The sequence below is a fragment of the Myotis myotis genome, unplaced genomic scaffold (genome assembly GCF_014108235.1).
Source record: "Myotis myotis isolate mMyoMyo1 unplaced genomic scaffold, mMyoMyo1.p scaffold_m19_p_11, whole genome shotgun sequence".
NCBI lineage: Eukaryota > Metazoa > Chordata > Mammalia > Chiroptera > Vespertilionidae > Myotis > Myotis myotis.
Window position 1 is genome coordinate 62,567,151 of NW_023416315.1, and position 20,453 is coordinate 62,587,603.

General features: G+C 41.3%; 1 protein-coding gene across 9 annotated transcripts in view; it reads right to left on the minus strand.

Annotated features, from left to right (window-relative positions):
• NRF1 (nuclear respiratory factor 1) overlaps window positions 1-20,453 on the minus strand; it is a 132,126-nt gene that overhangs the window by 39,219 nt on the left and 72,454 nt on the right. For 7 of the 9 annotated variants that reach the window (XM_036328707.1, XM_036328710.1, XM_036328706.1 and 4 more), the window contains 3 exons: window positions 2,356-2,514; window positions 1,463-1,660; window positions 788-889 (listed from right to left, as the gene is read on the minus strand). In XM_036328707.1, coding sequence (XP_036184600.1) covers window positions 788-889; window positions 1,463-1,660; window positions 2,356-2,514 — 459 coding nt within the window. The remainder of the gene's footprint in view (window positions 1-787; window positions 890-1,462; window positions 1,661-2,355; window positions 2,515-20,453) is intronic. The other 2 variants (XM_036328711.1, XM_036328714.1) reach the window with 2 other exon arrangements.

Below are 20,453 nucleotides of genomic sequence, written 5' to 3' on the forward strand. Positions count from 1 at the left end.
CACATACCATGTTTTAGGGAAAAAGCTCATAGTGACTTAGTGAACTCTTTCCTAAACTTCACTGATAGCTCACAGCTCTAGACAATGTATTAATGAGCTTTTAACACTTATTCTGGACTCTGGGCAAGTCTCCTAACTTCTACATGTTACAGTTTTCTCATCTATAAAGTAAAGGTGATAACAGAGTTTATGCTTCATAGGGTTGAGTGCTTACTTTACCAAGTACTTCATAAAGTACTTCTATCTTTAGGTTAACATTCCATAATTACCTTGATTTTGGTAGGAAAGGATTTTCCTGTGAAGCCTTTTCAAATGCACATTTAAAATGTAATAAATCATGTCTACTGATTTACAAATATATTTACCCTTTCAAAGAATGCTTTTGTCAGCTCCAGTTTTAATGATCTAATTTTTAAAATAAAACCTAAAATTTAAATTCTTTGAGATTCACAGCATAAAAGTATTAAATGGATAATCCCCTTTTACAGTATATTAAACAAAATGATATATTATAAATATAAAATTGTAAATTCCTAATAGTTAGGTCTAATCATAAAAATCCACAAATTTCAACTGTTATAATTAATATACATGGCATAAGATCCTTTGTAAAAGGTTTGAATAAAATATTGCGACAGATATGTAGGCAGCTTTCATCTCTTCATCTCTTCACTTCTCCCTCACCTATATATCCAAGTACTTATTTTTACTTCTTATTGACTTTATTGGGGTGACACTGGTTATAATCAAGTATTTAAGCAGATGCAGACAGTATCCTCTTTCTTACCTCTCCATCTGCCACAGCAGAATAATTCACTTGGGCAACAGTGACTGTGGTTGGCAATTCTGAAGCATCAGCCAATGTGGCTACTGTTGCCCCTGTACCAACCTAAAGAAATGTATGGAAAGCAATTAAGTGTCAGTGGATGAGTCCTTCTACTTCTCTACTCAGAAGTTAATATTCATTTAATCCTCAATTCAGCATAAATAACAATAGGCTTTGTAATAATATGAAATGAGTTACAAAACTGTATCTCAGACACCTGAGTTTCAGAGTTTTACTTCAACCAAATAAATCAGTTTTAGAAGCTATCACATTTTACTACATGTGTCCAATGTCAGTCCATCAACTTTTTACTCTTACCCCAACCTGAATTTTAGAGGTTCCCTATCTACTAACAATTCTTAGCGGTAATGCAGAAGGAATATTTCCTGGTTATTGACAAAGTGAAGCAATAAAAAAAAATTTGGAAGTGTCAAGAAAAGCTATTTAAAGCTGTTTTTAGCAAAATGCAAACAATTTAGAATATTATTCAAAAATGAATTTTCAGTAGGAAGATCTTGGGGAACTGTATAAAATTCATACAGGAGTTTGCAGAAAGGAAACTTTCTCCACTCGGAGGTGAGGTGCTCTCTGATCTGCCCCAGAAGCCACAATCTGGTAACCATAAGGTTTACTCACCTGGATAAGTGAGACAGTGCCATCAGGGTTACTAAAGGTCTGGACTACGGTCTGTGATGGAACAAGATGGGCTATACTGTGTGTGGTTGTGGCCTGTGTTTGTGTTTGCTGATCTTCAAAAGCATACAAAAGGTCCTCCCGCCCATGCTGTTTATAACAGTTTTTAACTATGGTCCGTAGTGCTTGGGTCCATGAAACCTGTCACCAAAAGACCAGAAAAGCACATTAAGTCACAAAAATGGTGGTTATTCAGTCCCACTATGGAATAAGCAGTTGACCATTTATCAAGACAAAACAAACCTTGGACAGAGTAAACTCTCTTTTTCCTAAAGAAACTCAATACCAAGTACCAACAATTTCCCACTTTGGGATTTTAATTATTTTATTCTAACCTGTGGCCAACTCTTAAAACTTCTGACAAAAGATGACTCTTTTCTCAATAATTTTACATTAAGATTCTCAATTTCCAAACTAACTGAAAACAAATATGCAGAAAAAGGATGACATCTAGTTTAGTCTTTCTTCTTTTCTATCTGCAGACATGGCGAACTTCACATCTCTCTAATTCCACATTTATATTTTTCAACAGCGATTCTTGCTAACCAGAACTAAAAACATTTCTAAGTTTTAAAGGGATTAATAATTTTATTACAAGTTTCTTCAGTTTTTCCCTGCACCTCATAAAATTAAAACTGCTCCGAAAGGCCTATGCAGAGAGAGGTGTAAATTCATGAAAAAGGCTATGCAAATCAGAGACTAACTTCTTTGGGGGGACAGGCTTGACTATAACACAAATGTTTCTAGACTCCTTAGCATAAGAAGTAGAAAGACAAAAACTGAGGGGGTTGATTCAAAATGGAAAAGCAACAAGCAACTCAGGCCAGAGGACTCACCCTCTGCTTTTGCTCTTCTGTGCGGACATCGCTCCGGACATTCGCCCACGGGATATCTTCAGGCCACCAGATGGGCTTGCAGCTTTCTTTGCCCCAGCCTGGTTTTCCCCGGCCTGTGGAGTACTTGAGCATCTCTGGAATAAATGCCCGAAGCTGGGCCTGGAAGACAAGGGTGTGGTCAGCGGTAGTCATGAAAGATATCTGGGATGTGTTTGTGTCTCCCACCAAATTGTATGGTTATCACACAGAGAGCCTTCCTGGAGGGCTGAGGGAGCTTCAATATGTGACTGATGAGCCCACTGTTTTCCACATGTTACTATAGCTCCACAAGTGATTGAGAATTATACATACGGGAAGAAAACCTTAAGCTGTATTGCATAGATTTGTTCCTGTAAGATCAAGAATACCTGTCCCCAAGTTTGATTTCTGCCTCCCAAGATACTACTGATGCTACAGCTTATTTCCTTTCTACAGCTTCCACGAATTTAAGGTGTCAAACAAAATCACATTTTCAAGATTGTTCTGGAGGTAGTTATTCAGGGCAATTAGATAAGAGAGAAATAGGAGGTGAGGAGCAGGTAAATCATTATTATTTATAGATGAAATGACTGTGTATATGGAAAATCCAAGAGGATCAAATGAAAGACTACTATAAACATAAGAGAATTCAGTAAGGTAGTTGGTTACAAAATATATGAAAATAAATAGGTTTGTCCGGCCAGTGTGGCAGTGGCTGAGTGTCGACCCATGAACAAGGAGCTCACAGTTCAATTCCTGGTCAGCACAAGCCCAGGTTTTGGGCTAGATCCCCAGTAAGGAGCATGCAGGAGGCAACCAATTGATGATTCTCTCTCATCACTGATGTTTCTATTTCTCTCTTCCTCTCTCTGAAATAAATAAAAAACATTTAAATAAATAAATAAATAGGCTTTACTTAATAAAAAGGGAAAAGACCCTAACATTCTTCTAGGAAGCTTTGAGTAAGCTAGACCAATGTCTATGAGTCTGACATATAGAGATAGTGAAGTATGTGTGATCTTAAAAATATTATGGACTTCATTTAGATTTATTTTACAAATTGAATCCAGACCAAACAGGTATGAAGCCAAAGAGACAATTGCCATTCTTCTTTTTTAAAAAATATGTTTTTATTAATTTTTTTAGAGAGAGAGGGAGAGGGATAGAGAGTTGAAACACTGATGAGAGAGAAACATCACTGATTGGCTGCCTGCTACCCCCCCCCCCCCCCCCCCACTATTGGGGATCGAGCCCACAACCCAGGCATGTGCCCTGATCAGGAATCAAACCTGTGACCTCTTGGTTCCTGGGTCTATGCTCAACTGCTGAGCCACATTGGTTGGGCACAACTGCTGTTCTTTACCTCCTGGCACAGTTATTACACTGTGTGTATGTTGGGGGGAGAATGGAAGCCTACTTTGTGAATGTTCTTAATTGCTGACAATGATTTCTGGCAAAAGAAGCAGTTTATCAGGCTATAATCTTCCTTCCCAGACATTCTGCTTTCCTTATAACCTGATGGTCTACAACACTCCAGAGATAAACCCTACCTCCCAGCTAAGGACACATCCATATTGCCTCTATAGCTTAAGACCAAAGGAGAGGACAAATTTAGCAATGAGTCAGACCCAAGGACACAAGCCTGTAGCTGTCAAACAGAAAAAGAAAAAACAAACAAAACAGAAATGGGAATGCTAAAGTATTAACGAGAGATGAATGCAGCAACACTTTTATACTGAAGAGCCTACTTAAAGATCAGGTGTTCCTATTTAAATATTCTACCAGAAGATGACACAAATTATCACATAATAGGGAATCATGAGCCCAAATCAGCCATGTTTACCTAATAAAGGAAGCTCTGGTTGATAGTATTTACATTCCTAATTCTTGTGCTGAGTCTGCCATTTCACCTCTCTTTCTAAGTCCCCCCTCTCCCAGACAGTCTCCTGTCTACAGGATATGATATAATACACTCCGTTATATTTGGCTCTGCAGCATCAAGCAGCAGGCTAATAGAAATGTATCCATTTGCAAACCCAGGCTATCGGCTGGCTCATGAGGTCACTCCTTCAGTTATTTTAAGAAAGTGCATCTCAAAGTCATTTTTCCCTTTATCCTGGTTTCCTAGGAGTGTGTCCTTTTCTAGCCTCAGACAGATACACAGAGAAGGAAAGGGCTTAATCCTCACACTCAACATTTACATTTCTTCATATAAAAAAACAATGGTTTTCTCAGATGCATAAATAAAATAAACTGATACCACAGACTTTTATAAGACTCCCTCCCCCTCCTTGTTTTAATCCCATTAAATCTCTAGAAGGGGAATTCTTTACATCCGTACTAAGTAGAGTTTGGAGATAATGAAATAAAGAAGGCTAAACATTTCTAAACTAATGAAAGACTAAAGCTTCCAGAAAGGACTCACAGCTGAAAACGCCAGGTTGACAATCGCTCAAATCTTACTTGGCGTCCCATATAATCTCCAATTCTGATCGTTTCCTCAGTTTCTGACCCCAGCCATTTGCACCAACAGTTTCCCCTGCTCCTCAGTTCTAGGTCACCTTGGCACCTGGCTTCGGCTCTCTCACGCCAGGCCTACCAGTGGGTTTCAAGAATTCACTGGTTACTCGAAGGGTGAACACAGCACCAGCCTGCTCACTTAAATCCTCCATTCCCCTCTCTCCAACTACTTGTTTTCTCAAGGCCTTTGTCTTTGCCAGTAGACATCCAAGCTCAAAACCGTAACACCCATCTAGCCATTCATTGCAAGTTCAATTCTTTCTTCTTTGAAATGTCTGTGATAGTCATCTCTTCTTTTCTAGTCCCACCTTCACAGCCCAAGGTTAGTGTATGCTTCTATTTGACTTTCTTGGGGAACTCCCCTCTCTCTTTTTTTAAATATAAAGGGGCCAGGGAGGGACTCAGGAGGTTGGCCTGCGGGGGAGGGACTTCGGGAGGGCTCCAGGGCGTGTCCAGCCCATCTCACTCAGACCCGATTGGCGGGACCCCATCAGCAAGCTAACCTACCGGTCAGAGAGTCTGTCCCCTGGTGGTCAGTGCACGTCATAGTGAGTGGTTGAGCGGCCTTATCATTAGCATATTATGCTTTGATTGGTTGAACGGCTGACTAGCTGACCAGACACTTAGGATATTAGGCTTTTCTTATATAGGGGAGATATATATATATATATATATATATATATATATACACACACACATATATATCCCCCCCAGGGAGAGAGAGATAGAAACAACGATGCACACCCTCTACTGGGGACCGAGCCCACAACTGGGCATGTACCCCAACAGGGAATCAAACTGTGACCTCCTGATTCATAGATTGATGCTCAACTACTGAGCCACACCGGCTGGGCTCATCACACATATCCTTGACAGAGCAGTTCCTTAAATATTACATAGCTCCAATGCTCAAAACCCTTCAAATGGCCTTTTGCTATAAACAACCAAACTAGACTCCTCTGTCCAGCTTTTTTTGGGTCCCCCCCTCAATTTGGCCTCCTATGACCTCCAGTTCCCAGTAAGTCCCAGCAGGCAGCCTTGTTCCTCATTACACAAGTCTCTGCACTATCTTATGGACTGCTGAATCCATTCATGTTTCTATGCCTTTTGATATGTTCTCCTTACTGGACTACTTTCTCATGCTACTATTCCAGTGCCACTGTCCATTCCTATTGCCCGGCAAGTCCTACATCCGTTGTGAAATATATCTTGACTACTTTTTGAGTCAGCTTTTTGCATACATCAATAAGAACACGAGTTCTATACTCAAACAGCTATGAACCTCAACTCTCTCTGAATCTTAATTTTGTCAACTGCAAAAAGATAATGATAAGGGCAAACATACAGGATTAATTGAGAATCTGAGGTAGCTAATAATACATAGTGACTTGGTATTAATAGCTATTTTATTATTATTCAATCATCAGCCATCTTTTCAAATTCAAAGAAATAGCCACCATTCTGAAAATGGTTTTCTAATACTAAACACACTGTGATATGCACAAAGACATTTATTCTTAGTTTTTCAAAGCAGGTTTAGTGGAAAAAATGCAAAAGGAGGCCTAAGAATAAGCTGATATGTATCCGTCCATGTAAACATGATTGAGGGAGAAATAAAAATGCTAGAATCAGGAAGGAACAAAATGATCATTAGGACAATTCCTTGCCTTGAGGAAGCAAGCTATTACCAACCCACTCCAATGCACAGGTACTTCAGGTGATTTATTTTGCTGTATCTCTGAGCATTAAAAAAAGGTGTACAAGGAAAAAAAGTGTACAAGCAGATTACTAATGGAAATCATCGGAAAATGGGACTCCATAATTAGAGAAAAGAGAGAAGGAACTAGGAAACATCTCAAAGATGTTTTGTGTGCTAGAAATCTCTGGATGGAAATGTTTCAAACTCGTAGGAATAAAAGAGAGACAGGAAAAACAGAAGCAGCACAAAGGGAAGGTTACGTCCACAGGCAACCCCTCCCCTATTAAGTTAAAAAACAGAATCATAGTGAAATTAACTACCGGTGTACAAGTTCCTATTCAGAAGCAGATCTTAGCCTTTTTTTTTTTTTTTAATAAATATATTTTTATTGGTTTTTTACAGAGAGGAAGGGAGAGAGACAGAGAGTCAAAAACATCGATGAGAGAGAAACATCGATCAGTTGCCTCCTGCACATCCCCCACTGGGGATATGCCCGCAACCCAGGCACATGCCCTCGACCGGAATCGAACCCGGGACCCTTCAGTCCGCAGGCCGACGCTCTATCCACTGAGCCAAACCGGCTTCGGCCAGATCTTAGCTTTTTAAAAGTACTAATTATCAACTGCACAAAACTTCTATGTCAAAACAGGAGGTAAAAAAGCACCTTCTAATATAAAAGTTCACTTTTCAAGTCTGTATACTTTGGGGATGAAGGACATTAAGTACACAGGGATAATAAGATTTAACTGAAAAAGGCAATTTTCTACCAGTTTATCTTTATATTACCCCACATGAATAGTGCTAAGGCTACAGGAGCCATCAATAAGGGAAATGAGCTGTCCAGCAGAGAAAGAGTTAAATGATTCTTTCCAGAATTCAGCACTGTGCTCTCATTACCAGTTGGATTAATTACTGGTGCTGGAGAGTTTTGGAAACCCAAGCTATTCAATGTGCTTATTAAAGAAGGTTTGTCTTTAATCCGCAGGGGAGACAATCAACAGGATCAGCGAAGGTAAAGCCTGCCCTCTCAGGCTGTCCTCTAATTGGGCAGCAAAAGCTTTCCTGGCCCTTATTCTAATTTTTGACCTCTAGATGGGCTTAAAGTGTTCAGCTTTCTCAGTAAACCCACCTCAAACCAGCAAAGAGTAGAAAATACCACTCCATCCAGGGCACATTCAGCCAAGAAAAAAGGTATCAAATTCATGCCAGTGGCAGTCAAAAGGAAAGATTATGTGGAAACCACAGATGGTTTAAAAAAAAAAGATTTTCTAAAACTCTAAAAAGTTTAATCTGGCTAAAATGACATAATAATTCTTACTCTCCTAGTTTTCCACTTGTAAATTCAGTTAATTCTTTGCTGTCCAACATTGCATTATCTTTATATATTCCCAAATCTTCTTTTCTCATTCCTCCTTTGTTCTGCACGTACCCTAGTCTAGGGATTTTGAGGTTCCTGATGTCCATTTATTTTCAGTTCCCAAGAAAAGACTTTTCAAAACAAAATATCAGCCAACTCCCCTCTACTGAAGAGGTCAAAGAATAAGTAATGAATTTACAGTTGCTGAAATCAAATCATGTTGAAAGGTGACTTTACTATAGCTTACAGGAAAACAGGAATGTGGCAGGGAAGGAAAACTGGAGAATTTTCAGACTGTAGCTTCATTATTTTCATTTAAATTATGAATTCCAGTTTGACAGACCCAATCATATTCAAATAACACTTAAAGGGCAGAAGAAGAAAAGCAAAATGATTTTTTTTGCTCACTATTTGGGATTATCTTTACCACTGATCTCTGTTCAGAGAAATAATGAAAGTGGCTTTCCTTATTAGAAACGCCATTCCCTAGCAGTGCTAGCAGAAACACTGGCCTCTCAATCTCATTTTCCCATAAAACACATTCCTATAGCAACAGGGGAAGAACTCTGGAAGGAAAGGTGAGTTTAGAGAATGCAAGGGACAGCCAGTGAAGATACTCATTTAGAGACTCCTCTTTCAAGCCAACACTTCTGCTTCTCTACATCCACACCCAGCCAACTAGCAAATGGTCACTCTCATTAATCAAAATGCTCTTAACACTCTGCCTTCTCTTTGAGTCTCACGTTGGTCAATTTCTGCTAGCTTATACTGAATGTACTCTTTTGTACAAATATTTAAATAAATAAAGTCAAAGTCCTCTTTTTGATTCACCCCCCTCCAAACCAGTCACCTGTCCAGAGGCATTAGTTTGATAAACATCCTTCCTTATCAGTCAAATTCTATGCATTTACATAAATATATACTGGAGAGACAGTTTGACGTGATGAGAGAAAACACAAATGGTACCATATTGTACATATTCTACAACTCACTTTTCCCACTCAACATTTCAACATAGAGATCTCATTAGGTAGTACAATTAAAATAATCTCATTAAAAAATAATTGCCTAGTATTCAAGGTGTAGATTTTTCCATTTTATTTAACAGTTCTATTGATAAATATTTAGGTTGTTTATAGTGCATGTACATGCTTCTTTGTGCACACAGGTGTGTAGAATGTATTTCTCTAGCAGAAAGTGGAACTGCTGGTTAACGAGGGTATAGGCACTTAACATTTTAATAGATACTGCCCAACTGTCCTTCAAAAAGACTTTGCCAATCCCAAATACAATGCATGTTGATCCTCGTTTTTTCATACCTTCCCTCACATTTTATTATTACCAAGCTTTTTTTGGCTCATCGGATGTGGAAAAAATTGTTCATTTTATTTATTTCTTAAATATATTTTTATTGATTTCAGAGTGGAAGGGAGAGGGAGAGGGAGAGGGAGATAGAAACATCAATGATGAGAGAGAATCACTGATTGGCTGCCTCCTGCACACCCCCTACTGGGGACTGAGCCTGCAACCTGGTCATGTGCCCTGACAGAAAATCGAACCGTGACCTCCTGGTTCACACTCAATCACTGAGCCTTGCTGGCTGGGTGAAGTTGTTTATTTTAATTGTCATTACTAATGAGGTTGAGAATCTTTTTTATGTTTATCGATTGTCTTTTCTTTTGTGAACTGGTTAGAATGCTTTGCTTATTTTTCTAGTTATCTTTTTCTTAATTTGAAGAAAATATCAATCTGTTCTGGACATTAATTTTTTGTCATATAATTTCTAAGTATTTTCCTCTAGTCTAGTTATATCTTGAATATGAGATTTATGTGCCTATTCCCTTCCCCTAGTATTCCTAAATATACCCTTATTTTTTTTACTCTAGTCACAATAAGCCATGTCCTATTTAAAAGCACATCCAATTTTTTGTTGCCTTTATATTCTCTTAAACTCATCTTGCCTATCTAATATTTACAAAATGTGGGATGGTACCATATACATAAACACTTTTTAAAAAATAATTTTAGACAGTAAAGAAAACCTACTTTGCATATAGATTCTGACTATAGTAAGAAGCAGCAGTTTCAAACTGTTATCCACAATAGTGGTTCTCAAAGTTGGTTGCACACTGGAATCGCCTTGGGACATTAAACCTACAGATGCCTGAATCTCATCCCCAGAGATTCCGATTTAATTGGTCTGAAGTGTGGCCTGGCACTAGGATTTAAGTTCCCCAGGTGATTCTATTGTGCAGCCAAGTTAGAGGACTACTAAAATAAAATACTTTTTATCCAGCCCTGCTTCAAATACTTTTATATATTGGGGTAAAATATACACAAAATTTACCACTTAATATATATAACTTAGTGGCATTAAGTACAATCATAATATGTACAACCATCACCACTATGTATTTCCATAACTTATTCATCATCACCCCATTAAACAGTAACTCCCATTTCTACTTTCCACAGCCCCTGATAACCTCTACTCTACTTTCTGTCTCTCTGAATTTGCCCATTCTAGATACCAGTAGCTCATGTAAGTGGAATCACATTATATCTGTCCTTTGTGTTTGGCTTGTTTCACGTAGCATAATGCTTCTACTCTTTGAGTAGAAGAGGCCAGACCTATGCTTTTTCAAAACAAAACAACACTCAAAAAACCTAAATTGAAAACTAATGTTTTCTAAGTAAAACATGTCAAGCCCTGTGAATAACTTCTTCCTGATGAAGCAATCACTGTGCTGAATGTTTCTGAAGGTTTCCCTGAAAACTGGTGAAGAATTACTATCCTGTTGCATCATCACTCCAAGGGAATATTAAAGCAACAGAGACTGCCCCAGTGAGAGTAAGAGAGGACAGTAAGTTCAAGGTGGGGAGAGGGAGCAGAGAAGGGAAAAAAGAGTGGATTTCAACCAGTAATAAATCTGGTCTTTCCAGAGATATTTCTTCTGTAATTATAATGTTTGCCTGAATATCTTCTAACACAAATTCTAAAAATATTCACAACCTCCTAAGAACAAGAGAATCCTATAGGACTCAAGTGTGGTAAGAGCAGAACTGATGTTCCACTAGCAAAATCATAATTATTACTTAAAGACTCTTTTAAAAAACTCCTTAGAGTCAAAGTGTAGTCTGGGAATCAGCACTTAGGCATCACCTGGGCGCTTGCTTTGAGGCAGAACCTCAGGTCCCATCCCACACTTACTGATTCCGTCTGCATTTAAACAGACTCTCAGGGAGTTCCTATGCACTCTGAGTTTGAGAAACATGTCTCTGGTCTGAAGTATTCTAGAAAATGTTGCTAACCAGGCTTTCAAAACCCCTGAAAAGAGGACTTTATTATTTCATTGTAAATGAATTCTGGGGTTGGAGATTGGACACCAAATTAAAATTTCTTCTAAGTCTTCCTCAACCTCCTTCACTTCTTATGCAAGGAGGAAGACAGATATGGGAGTTCTATCTAGCCAGCATGCTTCAAGTTGCCTAGTTTTCATTATGTCATTAAAAATACAACAGAGCTATGTGTTTTTTTACACATTAAAGGACTTTATCAGAACTCTCTCCCTCTCCCTTCCTCTCTGAAATCAATTAAAAAAAACCCTTTTTTTAAAAAAGAGTATTTTATCAGGATCAATATACATTAAAAATATAAGAACAGAAGCTTTTCAGGTAAACATTCTATTTACTAATATAGAATTATACTTTTATTTTTTTATTCCTTAAATATATTTTTATTGATTTCAGAGAGGAAAGGAGAGGGAGAAAGAGATAGAAACATCAATGATGAGAGAGAATCATTGATTGGCTGCCTCCTGCACGCCCAACACTGGGGATCAAGCCAGCAACTCAGGCATGTGCTCTGACCAGGAATTGAACTGTGACCTCCTGGTTCATAGGTTGACGCTCAACCACTAAGCGACGCCGGCAGGGCATGTTGCTCTTCTTTCCATGTAAATTCTAAGGACAGCTAATATCATTTATTCAATTATACTTTCCCCAGATTTTCCTATCCTATACTAGAAGCCTGGTGCACAAAAATTTGTGCACTCTGTGGGGGGGGGGGGGCCTTCAGCCTGGCCTGTGCCCTCTCGCAGTCTGGGACCTCTCAGGGGATGTCCATCTGCTGGCTTAGGCCTGCTCCCCAGAGGATTGGGCCTAAGCTGGCAGTCAAACATCCCTCTGGCAGCCCGGGAGTCCTCGGGGGATGGCCACTTACCAGCGGAGAGCAGGTCTAAGTCGAACATCCTTAACACTGCTGAGGAGGCGGGAGAGGCTCCCGCCACCACCGCTGTGCTGGCAGCCGTCAGCCTGGCTTGTGGCTGAGCAGAGCTCCCCCTGTGGGAGCACACTGACCACCAGGGGGCAGCTCTGGCTTTAAGCGTCTGCCCCCTGGTGGTCAGTGTGTGTCATAGTGACCAGTCATTCCCAGTCATTCTGCTGTTAGGGTTAATTTGCATATTAGCCTTTTATTATATAGGATAATAAAAGGCAAATATGCAAATAGACCGAATGGTGGAACAACTGAACAACTGGCCACTATGACATGCGCTGACCACCAGGGGGTGTGTGTGGAGCATGGCAGGGGCTGGCCATGCTGGGATAGTGGAGCAGGTGAGCAGGGGCGCCAGACCAAGGCAGGGCGCCAGTCGCTGTCATCAGGGTGAGCCTCTGCTGGTTACTGAAAATTCTTTGCTCCCACGTGCCACGGTCCTACCCAGGGCTCACACCTGCTGCCAGCGTCAGCCCCGCTCACACCCGCAACCGGTGCCGTAGCTGCTACTCGTACCGCTGATGGTGCTTGGCACCATCAGCCAATGCCAGTGGTGGCTGCCAGCCTTGATTGCCCCTGAGGGCTTTCTCCACCTCCCCCTGCTCCTGAGGGGCAATCGGGGCAGCAGCCGCCACTTGCACCTGCTGATGGTGCTGGCCCCAATCTCTCCGTGCTGTCATTGGGTGCAAGTGGGGCCAGCACCATCACAAGTGGGAGCGGTGGCGGGACAGACAGGGGACTGGGGGCCGTGGCAAGCGGATGGGCCGAAATCCGCCCCCCCTGTGCCTACCGCAGCCTTGCAGCCCACAGTTCTTTTCAAGGTGCACGAATTCGTGCACTGGACCCCTAGTCTCTCTCTCTCTCTCTCTCTCTCTCTCTCTCTCTCTCTCTCTCTCTCTCTATATATATATATATATATATATATATATATATAAAAGCCTGAGCGACCAAACAACCGGTCGACTGGTTGCTATGACGTACACTGACTACCATGGGGCATACACTCAATGCAGGAGCTGCCCCCTGGTAGTCAGTGCACTCCCACAGCCAAACCCTGTGGCTGGCCGGCCAACCTTCCCGCGGTCCCTCCCCTCAGCCGGTCAATCTCCTGCAGTCCCTCCCCCTGGCAGGTCGGCCCCCATGATCAGCCCCAATCGCTGGCCAGGCCAAGGGACCCCACCCATGCATGAATTCGTGCACCGGGCTTCTAGCTATAAATAATGCCGTGAACATACCTCCATGTAAGCATTTTAAATTGTGACATGCATGCCAACCTGCCCTTTGAAAAACTCATATTAATGTATATCCCTATTGATGAATAGAGAGCTGTCAGCCTGCTCTCTCTGAGTCTGTCTCTGGTTTTGTTAGTTTTATTCATTAGATTCCAGATATGAGTGAAATCATATGGTTCTTGTCTTTGATTGGTTTATTTCACTTAGCATAATGCTCCCCAGGTCCATCCATGCTGTCACAAAGGGCAAGATTCCCCCCTCCCCCTTTCTTTAAGGCTGAGTAGTATTCCATTATGTAAATGCACCACAACTTTTTCTAGTATTGGGACACTTGGGCTACTTCCAAATCTTGGCTGTTGTAAATGATAGCTGGAATGAACATAGAGGTGCATATATCATATAAATATATATAAGTATACATAAATATATATATACTAGAGGCCCGGTGCACAAAAATTTGTGCACTCGGTGGGGGGGGGGGGGGAGGAAGGGGGGGTCCCTCAGCCCGGCCTATGTCCTCTCGCAATCTGGGACCCCTCGGGAGATAACGCCCTGCTGGCTTAGGCCTGCTCCCGGGTGGCAGAGGGCAGGCCCAATCCCTAGGTGCAGCCCCTGGCTGGGCTCAGAGCAGGGCTGATTGGGGAGTTGGGGCACCACCCCGTCATGCACAGAGCAGGGCGGATTGGGAGGTTGCGATGCCACCCTCAGTCATGCTCAGGGTAGGGCCGATTGGGGGGTTGGGGCACCGCCCCCTGTCACACTCAAGGCAGGGTCGATGGGGAGGTTGCAGCGCCACCCCATCATGCACAGAGCAGGGCCAATCAGGGGGTTGGGGCGCTGCCCCCTGTCACTCACAGAGCAGGGCCCATAAGGGGGGTTGGGGATCCGTACCCTGTCACGCACAGAGCAGGGTGGATCAGGGGTTTGGGGAGCTTCCCCCTGTCACGCACAGAGCAGGGCCCATCAGGGGGTTGAGGAGCACCCCGCTGTCACTCACAGAGTAGGGCCGATAGGGGAGTTGGGGCACCGCCCCCGTCACACACAGAGCAGGGCAGATCAGGGGGTTGGGGCGCCGCTCTCTATTACCCACAGAGCAGGGCCCATCAGGGGGTTGGGGCGCCGCCACTATCACACTCAGGGCAGGGCCAATGGGGAGGTTATGGCTCTACCCCATCACACACAGAGCAGGTCCCGTGGAGGGGGGGTTGGGGCGCCGCCCTCTATCACCCACAGAGCAGGGCCAATCAGGGGGTTGGGGCGCCGCCACTGTCACACTCAGGGCAGGGCTGATGGGGAGGTTATGGCTCTACCCCATCACACACAGAGCAGGGCCCATGGGGGGGAGGGCGGGTTGTGGCGCCGCCCCCTGTCACACACAGAGCCGCAGGGCTATCAGGGGGTTTGGGTGCTGCCCCCTGTCACGCTGATCCCAGTGGCGGGAGGCATATTAGAGGCCTGCTGCATGGGTGGGGCCCGGCTGGTTTGCCCTGAAGGGTGTCCTGGATCAGGGTGGGGGTCCCCACTGGGGTGCCTGGCCAGTCTGGCTGAGGGGCTGAGGGCTGTTTTCAGGCTGGCGGGTGACTGAAGCTCCCAACCACTCCTTTTTTTCTTTTTTTTTTTTAATTCTTGGCCAGCTTTAGTTCTGGCTCCAGCTCTTAGGCCTCCGCTGCTGAAAGCAGGTTTCTGGCCTTTGTTTACCTTCTGTATTTGAAACAATGTTGCGATCCTGCTGGCTGAAGCCTGGCGACTAAAGCAGGTTTCTGGAGTTTTGTTTAGCTTCTATATTTGTAACATAGTTGCTTAGAGTTGCAGCTCAGAGGCCGGCAGTGGCAGGCGGGGAACGTTGGAGTCCTCCGTCACTGAAGCAAGCAAGCCTCATGTTCGCTTCCAGCTGCCTGGCTGCCGGCCGCCATCTTGGCTGGCAGTTAATTTGCATATCGCCCTGATTAGCCAATGGGAAGGGTAGCAGTCGTATGCTAATTACCATGTTTCTCTTTTATTAGATAGGATTTGATAACCCTCATCCAATGATATACTTCCATTAATTTTGAGAGAGAAAAAAACATTGATGTGAGAAACATCAATCGGCCAACTGCAATCATGGTATGTACCCTGACAGCCTTTTTGTGTACAGGATGCTCCAACCAACAGAGTCACCTAGCCAGGGCGGTGGATATATCTCCATCCCCCCTCAACCCCCCACCCCACCAGCAAATTAGAAAAATTTAATGACTCCATATATTCTTTATAATTAGTGTTTTGGGTTTCTCGGGATAAATTCCCAGAAATAAAATCTCTGGGTATAAGGCAGTTCCATTTTTAATTTTTTGAGGTAACTCCATACTACTTTCCACAGTGCCCACACCATCTGCATTCCTAACAATGGCACATGAAGGTTCCCTTTTCTCCACATCCTCACCAACGCTTGTTTGTTGATTTATTGATGATAGCCATTCTGACAGGCGTGAGGTGATACCTCACTGTGGTTTTAATTTGCATTTCTCTTATGATTAGTGATATTGAGCATTTTTTCATGTCTATTAGCCATCTGTATGTCCTCTTTGGAGAAGTGTCTATTCAAGGTCCTCTTTCCCATTTCTTAATTGGATTGTTTGTTTTTTTAGTTTAAGTTTCATAAGTTCTTTATAAATTTTGGATATTAATATTATCAGGTATAACATTAGTGAATATGTTCTCCTTTTCAGTAGGTTGACTTTTCATTTTGTTGATAATTTCCTCTGCTGCACAGAAACTTTTTAGTTTGATGTATGTAGTCCCTCTTGTTTATTTTTTTGTTTCCCTTGTCTGAGAAGATATATCAGAAAAAAATACTGCTATGAGAAAAGTCCAAGATTTAACTGCCTCCTATGTTTTCTTCTAGGAGTTTTATGGTTTCGAGTCTAACATTTAAGTCTTTATTCCATTTTGAGTTTGTTCTTATGTATGGTGTAAGAAGGTGGTCTAATTTAGTTATTTTGCACATATCTGTCTAATTTTCTGAATACCATTCTTTGTCAAATATCGACAACATAGGCTTGGATTTATTTCTGGGCTCTCTAGTCTGTTTCATTGTTCTAAATGTCTGTCTTTATGTTAGTATCATGCTGTTTTGATTACTATGGCCTATAGCAGTGATGGCGAACCTTTTGAGCTCGGCGTGTCAGCATTTTGAAAAACCCTAACTTAACTCTGGTGCCGTGTTACATATAGAATTTTTAAAATATTTGCAACCATAGTAAAACAAAGACTTACATTTTTGATATTTATTTTATATATTTAAATGCCATTTAACAAAGAAAAATCAACCAAAAAAATGAGTTCGCGTGTCATCTCTGACACACATGTCATAGGTTCGCCATCACTGTCCTGTAGTATACTAGTAGTTTGATATCAGGTAGTGTGATACCTTGAACTTTGTTCTTTCTCAAGATTTCTGTGGCTATTTGGGTCTTTTGTGGTTCCATAGAAATTTTTGGAATAATTATTCTAGTTCTGTGAAACACAACATTGGTATCCTGATAGGCATTGCACTGAATCTATAGATTGCTTTGGGTAGTGTGGACATTATATTTATTTATTATTTATTTTAATATAGTTTTATTGATTTCAGAGAGAAAGGGAGAAGGAGAGATAGAAACATCAATGATGAGATAGATCATTGATCAGCTGTCTCTTGCATGCCCCACACTGGGGACCAAGCCTGCAACCCGGACATGTGCCCTGACTGGGAATCGAACTGTGACTTCCTGGTTCATATACCACTGAGCCATGCCGGCTGGGCAGTAGTATGGACATTTTAATGATGTTAATTCTTACTATCCATGAACATGGTATATGCTTCCATTTATTTATTGATTTGTATCTTCTTCATTTCTTTCTTTAGACTTATTTTCCAAGTACAAGTCTTTTACATTCCTGGTTAAGTTTATTCCTATGGTTGTTTTTTGTTTTTAAGTAATTTTGGAAGGGATGTTTTCTTAGTTTTCTTTTTTGATAGTTCATTACTGGTGTACACAAATACAACTGATTTCTTGATATTTATTTTATATCCTGTTACTTTACTGAATTCATTATCAGTTCTAGTAGTTTTTTTGGTGGAATCTTTAGGGTTCTCTAACAGTATCATGTCATCTGCAAATAATGATAGTTTTTCTTCTTCCTTTCCAATTGGAATGACTTTTACTTCTTCTTCTTGTCTGATTGCTATGGCTAGGACTTCCAGTACTATGTTGAATAAGTGATGAAAACGGATATCCCTGTCTTTTTCTGATCTTTAGGGAAAAGCTTGTAGTTTTTGCCCATTGAGTATGATGTTAGCTGTGGGTCTGTCATACATGGCCTCTATTACACTGAGGTATGTTCCTTCTATTTCCACTTTGCTGAGAGTTTTTATCATAAATGGATGGTAGATTTTATCAAATGCTTTTTCTGCACCTATTGATATGATCATATGGTTTTTATCTTTCATTTTGTTTATGTGGTGTATCACATTTATTGTTTGAGAATGTTGGGCCAACCTTGCATCCCCAGGAATAAATCCAACTTGATCATGGTGTATGATCTTTTTTTTTTTTTTTTTTTTTTAAATATATTTTATTGATTTTTTACAGAGAGGAAGGGAGAGAGATAGAGAGTTAGAAACATCGATGAGAGAGAAACATCGATCAGCTGCCTCCTGCACATCTCCCACTGGGGATATGCCCGCAACCCAGGTACATGCCCTTGACCGGAATCGAACCTGGGACCCTTCCGTCCGCAGGCCGACGCTCTATCCACTGAGCCAAACCGGTTTCGGCGTGTATGATCTTTTTAATGTATTTGTTGGATCCTCTTTGCTAATATTTTGTTGAGGACTGGAAACAACAGTTTCAAATGTTTATCTCTAACACGATAATTAAACTATTTGCTCTGACTTTTGTGGCCATCAACCAATTCTCGTGATTATCAGCGTCCAGGATTATTTCAACCTAGCACCTCAACTGTGACAAGAGGGGGAAAATGCCCATCACAGGACAGGACTCTACCTAACTGCGTTCTCAATTAGAAGCTTATTCGGCTTTAGATGTACTTTATACCTGAGATACAGAATAAATTCTTTACATCAATTAGATTTAAAAAAAAAATCACCTCATGTTTTCTTTAACCAGTCAGAATGGCCCTAGGAACAGAATAATAGCAGGTATGAAATGGCAGAAAAAGTTTACATAATGCCTTCCTTTTTGAACCATTATTTAGAGATCATTCAAGTATCCACAGAAAGATCTCAATTTAGCTTTATATATTTATAAAATGTTGTATTACTTCAGACCAAGTCTCTAGTTCAGACTTAGTAGGAAGAAAAGTGCCCCTCCCTAGCAGCAGCAGCAGCAGCAATGTCTGTACCGAGCGAATCCCATTCAGGAACCTCACAATTCAGTTACCCACTACGCTGGATTCATTTCTGCTCTGACCCCTGCATCATCCACTATACAGATACTGACCAAGTATTATTTAGAATACACATGTTATTTAGGTGTTGGGCAGCTATACTGGGCAGTAATGAAAAACAGGAACTAAGACCCTACTGGAGAGACAGGCCACAGATAAGTACAGCAGGTTCTCAAAGAATGCCATCTCATTATAATATTGGTGAGATGCTATGGGCACTTGACTCTTGTTTATATCAATTAGCCTATGGTAAAACTGGTTTCCTTGTATGTCATTTCACTTAAAGTTGCAGAACCTATCAAAAATGTTAAGTGAGAACTTATGTTACAAAGACAATAAAATACAGGATGTATTAGGTAGTGGCTTGATGGGAGAAGAAAACTTCATTAGATGAGACAAGAAAGGTGATATCAGAGCTACACTTTGAATAAGGTAAGCTCCATCACACAATGTTCTGGGAGAAAAATGTTGCAGGCAGAGGGAATAGCAAAAGTAAAAGAATGAGCTTGGGTGTCTAACAAAAAGAAGAGGGTTAGTTTGGCCGTAGCACACGACGTGAGGGGAGGAATGGACAATGGGGTTGAAAGAGGTCAGATTACATAGGGTCTCAGAGGCCATAGCAAAATCTGATTTTGAACCGAGAAATAGTGGAAATCCACTAAAGGGCTTAAACAAGAGTGACATGACCTCATTTGTTGTTGTTTTTTTTAAATCTCAGGTGGTTCTGTTGAGCATGGCCTGCAGCAGAGCAAGAGTGGCAGCAAGGAGATCAACAAAATTGATCAACTGAAATAGTCTATGTGAGAGATAGTGAAGGCTTGAGCTAGGGTGTGATGGGAACTGAGAAGAATAATCAGATTCAAGGTATATTTCAGAGGTGAAATGACATATCTTGCTAATAATTAGATGTGGCTGGTAGGGTGATGAGGGCAAAACAGGGAAATCAAGGATTTACTTCTATGATGGGATATGAGCAACCAGATGGACAATGGCATCATTAACTGACATGGGTATAGGGGAGGAAGAGATTTGGAGAGTGCAGTGGGTGGGGGCATTCATAGGTTCTGTTTTGGGCATCTGGTATTAAGGATCTAATAGTAATGGTATAACCTGGGGTGTAAACAGAATATAGATGGGATACAAAGTCCACAGGACAGGATTAGATCACTTGGAGAGAAATAAAGATAGAGCTCTGGAACATGCCAACACAGACCAGGTAAGAAGAGGAAAAAAAGCCAGCAGAAGAGGGAGGATCCACCGAGTAGGAGAATATTCAGGAGAATGTGGGGTCACAGAAACAGTTAAGAAGAAAGAAGTAATCAACTGTGTTAAATGCTGCTGGAAGACAGGAAAAGGAAAGAAAACTCACAACTGGATTTAGCAACGTGTATTAATAAAATAAAGTGAAAAAATATGTTATAAAAAGGCATTTAGCTTTGTTTAAGCTATCACTTTTAAAGTTAAAAATTTTTAAAGAAACAATCTCAGCAACATTCCTGATGTATCAGGCTCAGTACATTCTGACTTCCCTTCTGAAAGGAAGAGGAGGGGAGCAATGAGTAAGGTGTC